Source organism: Arachis hypogaea, chromosome 10, assembly GCF_003086295.3.
Source record: "Arachis hypogaea cultivar Tifrunner chromosome 10, arahy.Tifrunner.gnm2.J5K5, whole genome shotgun sequence".
In the NCBI taxonomy this organism is placed as follows: Eukaryota; Viridiplantae; Streptophyta; class Magnoliopsida; order Fabales; family Fabaceae; genus Arachis; species Arachis hypogaea.
The window spans coordinates 24483165-24491394 of NC_092045.1; the positions used below are offsets into that span (position 1 = coordinate 24483165).

Consider the following 8230-nt stretch of genomic DNA (forward strand, 5'->3'; position numbering starts at 1 on the left):
GAAATTAAGAGAAAAGAAAAAGTTTTAAATAAAATAAATCAAAATAAATATTTTTTCGAAAATTTAAAGAAATAAGTTAAATGAAATTAAAGCAAAAACGCCTAATTTAAGAAATCAAACAACCAGTAGTTGTCAATCACAGTCAATCCCCGGCAACGGCGCCAAAAATTTGGTGCAGAATTTATAACCCACAAACTAACCGGCAAGTGCACCGGGTCGTACCAAGTAATACCTCAAGTGAGTGAGGATCGATCCCACGAGGATTGATGGACTAAACAACAATGGTTAATTGATTTACTTAGTTAGACTAACAGAAAAGAGTGTTTTGGTGTTCAAAAAGCATTAAATAGTAAATCGGAGAATTAAAAAAGCAAGTAAATAAGTTGGAAAAAACAATATGAAGAAGACAGTTAAGGTTTCAAAGTTATCTATTTTCCGGATTGACTTTTCTTACTAACTATTTTAATCATGCAAGATTTAATTTAAGGCAAACCATATGTGACTAGACCCTAATTCCTTAGACCTTTCTAGTCTCTTCTAATTCTCATCAATCGTCAATTCCTTGGTCAATTAATTCCAATTAGGGGTTGAAGTTTAATTCTGATTATTATGCCACAAAAATCCTAATTATCCAAAAATAAGAGGATTATATGTCACGTATCCCGTTAAATCCAGATAATTAGAATTTAGGAGAAATTATTTTCAAACTGTTGTTCAAGTAAAGAGTTTTTTCAAGTTATACAAGAACTTAATTAGAAAGAGGGTCATACTTCCGTTCCACCCAAATTCATAAGATAAAGAACGAAAACAATTCTTGAAATATAAATCAAAACATGAATTAAAATAGAAAAATAATATTATCAATCCATACAATAGACAGAGCTCCTAACCTTAACAGTGGAGGTTTAGTTGCTCATGGTTCAGAGAAGAAAATAAGGATTCGGATAAACTGTAAAGTGCGGAGTGAGATCCCCTCTCCTCTTCAGAAGAAAAGTTTCTTCCTTTTTATTTCTAAACCTAATTAATTTAAAATCTAATTTCTAAAATTAAACTAATATCTTTTTCTATTTTAAAATTTGAATTTAAATCAGAATTAATTAACTAATCCGCACTTTGTAACGTGGGGACCACTTGGTTTTACTGGATTCGCCCCTAACTTGAGTGCCAAAATGGGCCCAGAAATTGCCCCCAACGTTTTCTGCGTTTTCTGCACGTGGCGGATGACGCGTACACATCGATGGTCTTCTTCGCGTGTCACGCGTACGCGTCAGGTACGTGCACGCGTCGCTATGAAAATCTCCAAATCACCTGCACGCGTCAGGTACGCGCACACGTCGCTCTTCGCTGATTATCTCCTTTCATTTGTGCAACCTTCCTTTTCATCAAATTCAACCAAATGCTACCTAAAATAAATAAAATTGCACGAGACTCAAAGTAGCATGCATAAAGGCTAAAAGATAATTACTTCTTGATTAAACTCAATAACTTAAATAAAAATTCACTAGAAAAAAATAGAAAAAATGCTCCGCATCAATGATCCAAAAATTTCTATCACTTTTTTCTAATTCTTCCTTCCTTTCTTTCTTTCTTTTTTCTCTCTTCCTCTCTAACTTCATCATTCTTCTAATTACATTTAATCAAGAACCGAGCTTATCAATTTCTACACTAATCAATTCAATCATAGTATAATCAAACTATTTTATGATAATATAGTCAAACTTTTTTATCAATATTAAATATATATTTTTATACAGTAATTATTTAGACAATCACATCTTCTAACAAATCCAATTAAATAATTAATTGTCATTATCTCATTTGTTTTTTGAATATAATCAAAATTAATTAAAAACTACACTAATATATATATATATATATATATATATATATATATCTGAAATTAATTGATATTATTGTAATTAACATATCTTGATTTGTCATGGTTATATTAAATTATTTAATTTTTATATTAATGAGAAATACAATATTATATTTCTTAAAATATAAGGATACCAATATCACACTTACAAATTAGAAACAACAATCATATTATCTTGTTCTTAAAAAAAAAGCACATATGTTTTCTTATAAATAAAAAATGTCACGTAATTTAAATAATAAAAGAGAAAGAGAATCCCATGCTCACCAATAAGAACATGAATACATGCTAAATTCAGTAAATTGATAAATCAGCAGCTTTATACATACACATATATACCAGTAAATTCAATAAGGGAGCAGGAATCGAATAAACAGTATCATATCATCCCCATCTTACAATCTCATTCCTGTATATTTAATATTTTTCTACAGTCATCTACCGAACAAAACAGAAAATCATTGTACACACATTGGAGAGAAAATAAATAAATAAATACAAAAGTATATGACCCGTAAAGACAAAAAATACAGCATGTGATCACATGGTAACAATCTTTCGATTGCGCCATACCCGCTTAATTAGCAGAAATATTGTAAACACCTACTCTCTGACTTGATTGAAAGAAACATAATAAAAAATATTCACCACCAAAATTTAAATTAGCTAGCAAATGAATTAAATATATTAAAAATAAATTAACCAATATATATTTATATACAAATACATAATAATTAATTTTGGTAGTTAGTTTTTGTGTATAAATAATATTTATATTTTTTAAATAAAATAATTAAATATTTCAAAACAAAATAATAATTACTTTTGTGGGAGCTAAACGGAGACACGCGGCAAAGATCTAATCAGTTTGATAGTGGCATCAATAATAAAAGAGAAATATTTTTCACAATAATCTTATGTAATTTAGTTTTATCGCAATCAAGACTTACATTGTCAATGACAATGATTAATCTTCTGAGGCTATAAAAGTTCACGGTTAAATTAGTAAAATAGTTTCTGAAAATTATACTATTGATAAAAATAATTTAGAAAAATGCGAATATTTATAAAAAGTTAAAAATATAATAAAAATAATTAAAAATATAATTTTTAAAAGAATTTAGATATCGAATTTTGAGAAAAAAGTAATGTTACAGAACGAGTACACTTTATTATTTTTAGCCAACGATTAGTGAGTAATATTTAAAAATATTGACTAAAAGTAGGGTACTGAATTGTTAAATTAAAAATATGTTTAATTAAAAATATTAAAATTAATAAAATATTTTATTAAATGAAATAAATATGTTAAACACTTCATTGAATATTTTGTATAATTTAATAGAATATTTTATTAATTTTAATGTTTTTGTCATAGATTTAGTTATAAAATTTGATATAATATATAGATCTAATTAAAAAAAATATAAAAACTAAATTAAAAATTCGATAAAATTATAGGGACCGACAAAATAATTAAATCTTAAAAATATTAGGATGTTGACAAAAATAATGATCAAATAAATTAAAATTGTTAGCTTTTAAATTTTTTTTTCTTGATATGATTTTTATATATAATGTTTTAAATGAATTAATTTATTTTAAAAGTACAATAATAAAAATTTTCTTCCATTTTTTATATATAATTTCTAAAGACTTAACCAAATATTCCCAGATTCTTTTGCATTTTGCAGACAAAAGTTCCTCTATTAGTTAAAGGGTAGTCTGACAAAATTATCCCATGTGAATTTTACACTATATCGAATGATACAAAAGGTTTTTGGCGCAATACATTAAGCATGATATAAAATAATAATAATAAAAAAACAAATATAGTTAGTTGTAGTTTGAGCTTAGGTATTGCCGTTGGGTTAGAGAGAGAGTTTGGGAGTGGTCTATAATATGAGCGAATAGGAAGATGTGCGTGTAAAGTCCGAAGCATTTGTCATAACTTGTTGAAGAGAGTACACAAGTTGGGTCAATTTTGCTGCACCTTGGCCAGGCCTGCACCTTCCTTCCTCCATCTACATCTTCTTTTTATTCTTCTCTCTCTTTATTCCCTCTTAAACCTTCTCTAGTTCCACCTCGTTTTCCTAGTGAATATTCACACGTTGTAGATACCACACAACAACACAACACATACTTTCTTCTATTTTCTTTGTCTTTCTCAAAGCCAATTCAAATTAATAAGGTTGAGAGCCAGGATTATTGGAAACCAAATCAAAGATGGGTTTTTTCTCAAAGGAAGAGAAATCAAAGAGGGTATTGAGGGGAGTCAAGACGGTGTTCTTCTTGATCACCATGGTTATGTCTCTTCTTCTCTTCTCTGCCCCGGTTCTACTTGTCATAGCCGATGCACTTGTTCCTTCTGCTCTGCTTTCAACTCTCTCCTCTTCTTCTTCTTCTTCTTCTTCTTCCCTCTCCATGGAAACACTCTCTTCCCATTTCCGCAACTACGATTTCAGATACTCACTTCTTGACATACCCCTCGTCTCCATCATAAGGTCCTTCATCATCTTCTGTAAGTACAATTATATTATTATTATTATTACTACAGCAAGCTACGATTTTGATACGGTTTTCGACGACCCTTTTGGACTGAAATCAAAAGGGGTGCCTTAGTTTTTGCATATTCAAAAAGAATTGAATTGAATAAAACGCTTAGCTTGAATTTCAATTGTTACCCCCCAAAAGAATTCCAATTGCAAAAACAAGTACAAGTATGATTTTTGAAGACCCTGTTGGACTAAACTCAAAATGGGTGCTTTAGATTTTGCTTACCGCAATCCTATTTTATTTTATTTTTGGATAATTGAATAAAAATCTTAAAAGCAAAGCTCAACAATGCGACAACTCATATATATATATGTACAAGAAGTGACTGAAATTGAAAATTGAATGTATTTGGTTTATGTATGTTTTTGTTGGTGTATGTTTAGGTGTTTATAGTTTGTGTGATGGGCCAAGGCTATCAAGGGGACCGTATTTGGGGATAACAACGATGTGCTGCGTGGTGTCTCTGATGTTTGTGTCGCTGAAAGCGGTTTACATGTTAAGCATGGTTGATGAGAGTAGTGGGTATGTTAGAGCCTCTGAAATCGCGCTGTTCGTGTGTTCCTCTGCGTTGGCTGTGGGCCATGTTGTCGTGGCTTACCGAACAAGTTGCAGAGAAAGGAGGAAGCTTTTGCTCTACAAAATTGACATTGAGGCTGTAAGTCTCTCCCCCCCATATCATCATCATAATGTTAATTCATTGCAATTACATACTAACATGCATCATTAGTTTTCTTTATGTTCATGTAATCTTCACCATTAAGTCTCTGATTCTTCTCTTTGTATTTTTGATGCACAATTTAATCTGTTTTATTATGTAAAAATAATTATGTCAATTGCATATTTTGGCAAAAAAAAATTGAAAATGAGGTGTCTTCTAATATTGAAAGTTTACTACTTTAGTGTAATTTCTAGTATCCATTTTTTGGGGGGTTGTGGTAAGTGTTTTGCTGACATGGATTAATCCCTGGTGTGGAAAATAATAAGGGAATTTTAGTTGGGTAGTAAGGTCCCCACATTGAAAGTACCCTTGAAGATAAGAGGAAATTTCATTTTTGGAGTGCCTCCAATTAATTACTTCAATTAAATCTTTTGGCATTAGTACATAGTATAGGGTGAACTTCCTTCCCTTCTGGAAGGTCAAATTTTTCATATTATAGATTTTTTATTTTAATTTATTTCCTTGAAAAATGAATATTACTAATTTATTATTGAACATGAAATTCAGATTGGGCATTGATATTCAGCTTTGGCAACACATCAGTTTTGTTGACTTTTCAATACAGCCAAGTTGAGTTGGTTTGAAATTTGGGAATGAGGCAATATATGTAAATTATATATGGCCACATGACGATGTTAGACTCCATGTCAACTTTGTCTACATAAATCCCCTTTCCCATTAATTGACCAATTTTAAATTTTTAATCACTATACAATGCTTAGTAATTAATAATTAGGTTTCTTATGAATACAAAAAAAAATGTATATAATTTATATCCACTATTTTTTATTAAAATTATTATATACACATAAAAATTAGTTTTTTTTTTTATCAAAAATAGAAAAATTTAAACCTACAACTTCTTAGTTGAATATAAAGAGACTATACTATTTGAATTATAATTTATTAGCACATAAAAAATCAGTTATTAAATTAATTATCATGTATTTATATATAAACATATATTATTTAATTTATTTCTATATTTATTTTTATTTCAATATGTATTATATATAAATTATTAATTTATTTTTGTATAAATAACATGATTAATTTTGTATTATTATTTTTAGTTTTAAATGCATTCTTGTGTCTCTATGAATATAATTTTTGAGATAATAAATAAATGAGAGAAAACTTTTACTAATATAATATTTCATTTGATATTTGTATTAATATTTTGTTTTTTTTTCTTCTCTTTAATTATACTCCTCCAAACGTTCCAAAAGCTGGCTGCTAATTTGAATCATTTCAAAATCTCACGTAATTCATTTTTGTCTAGAAACATTGCTGATTGTGATAGATATGCATGACTTGGTCCCCCTGTAATATGAAAATCCTGATATTTTACATTGTTTTCATTTAAAGTCACATTCACTCTTTTGTCTTTCAAAGATTCTGCATGAAATGGGAAGCAACTACCCTTAACCGATGACCAAAGCTGGACAAATATTTTAGATATACATAATTTTTTAAATTTAGATGTTCGAACATTTTGTTCGTTGTTTTTTTATTGTTTTACTATCAAAAACTTTTGTTTGTTAAAAAAATTCCTATTAGGTCATGTGCCATATGTAGAGTCATGGAGAGTATATATATATATATATATATATATATATATATATATATATATATATATATATATATAATTTCTTGTATGTAACTAATCTTATCTTAATAATTATCAAATCCTGAAGATAAGATTGTGGCATGTAATGTTGCCACTTGCCACCCCCAATTAGCAACTTGCAAGTTGAATGCTGCCTACTATAGGACCAATAAATACTTTATCTTTTTTATTGCTCCCTTAATCAGAAGATATGCACAGATTGTTGCCCCTTGCTCCACTCACATGGCATAATAATATTTATAATTCCGCTATTTATAATTTTTTTTATAATAAATATCATTTTAATATTAGTTTTTTTTTTATAATTAACACTCCTTTTTAATTAAAAATAATTTAAATTTATAATTAATTAATTAATAATAAATATATGTTTATATGAATATAAAAAATATTTGATGTATAAAAATAGTGTTATTATAATACAGTAATATTATAGGATTAGTACAATTTATTCTTTTTGGTAAGTATATAGTTATTAATATATTTTTATAAACTTATGTTAAAAGAAAAGACTCATATACACTAGTAAAATATGTGTACTACTAAATTTACTGACTAATATAAATGCTGACTCTAAATTTTTCAAGTTTAACATTCACATTCACGTGTATCCGAACAAATAAAATTGACCCTGTTTCTTCTGTTCCTGATATCTGCAGATTTCAGCTTGCAAAAATGGGTATCCGAGGTATCCCAAGATTCTTCAAGGGGAAAGAATCAAATGAATCCCCACCATTCATGGCACTAACAATAACAAATTAAATTAGAGGGAACCAATATTATTATTATTATTATCATCATCAGTTTAACATATATCAGCTAACAGCTTCATCAGCTATTCATACTAAGATGCGTCAAAGGATGCTAAGGTAATATAATAACTCCTCAAGAGATGAAATATGCAATTTTTAAATTAAAAATAAATAATTTGAAATAGTGATTTATGAATTTTTATACCAAACTTTCTAATTTTTACTCCTTTTCTTTTGTTGCAGGTTTATCCGAAGGATTTGCCTTACCTTGATGCCTAACACTCATTAGATTTTACTTTTTACATTTACGGCTACCATGATGCAAAAAGTTGTTGCATGGTGTTTTTAAGTATGTATATGTGCAAATATTAGATCTTCATCTTTATGTTTGGTTTATACCTCTTGTATATATAAAAGTGAATGGAATGTCAGTAATGCTATTACTTGGTGAAACTACTACTCAACTTATGACATTATTTAACTAATTATTATGGCACTACCGAATTGGGTTTTACTTGTAAGAACTAAAAATTAATTGGATTTCTTTAATTTAGATAAGAGAATATTTAAAATTAAAAAGTCTTGATTAGTTGTAATTGCTTCTATGAGGTCGAAAATTAGATTAATAATGCATAGTTTAAAACATTTAGGTTTTATTATTCTATTAGTTTATATAATTTTGACAAATTTTTAAT

General features: G+C 28.1%; 1 protein-coding gene across 1 annotated transcript; it reads left to right on the top strand.

Moving 5' to 3' along the window:
- The first annotated feature begins 3552 nt into the window (after positions 1-3552).
- LOC112715402 (uncharacterized) lies at positions 3553-7988 on the top strand. The gene is made up of 4 exons (XM_025767164.3): positions 3553-4400; positions 4819-5090; positions 7443-7652; positions 7779-7988. The coding sequence occupies exons 1-3, from the start codon at positions 4106-4108 to the stop codon at positions 7506-7508; spliced, it is 633 nt and encodes a 210-aa protein (XP_025622949.1). The 5' UTR covers positions 3553-4105; the 3' UTR covers positions 7509-7652; positions 7779-7988.
- Positions 7989-8230: the final 242 nt, after the last annotated feature.

Coding starts and splice junctions, on each gene's coding strand:
- LOC112715402 (XM_025767164.3), top strand. CDS start 4,106: ATGGGTTTTTTCTCAAAGGAAGAGAAATCAAAGAGGGTATTGAGGGGA. Junction 4,401..4,818: donor AAGGTCCTTCATCATCTTCT/GTAAGTACAATT, acceptor GTGTATGTTTAG/GTGTTTATAGTTTGTGTGAT. Junction 5,091..7,442: donor ACAAAATTGACATTGAGGCT/GTAAGTCTCTCC, acceptor TGATATCTGCAG/ATTTCAGCTTGCAAAAATGG.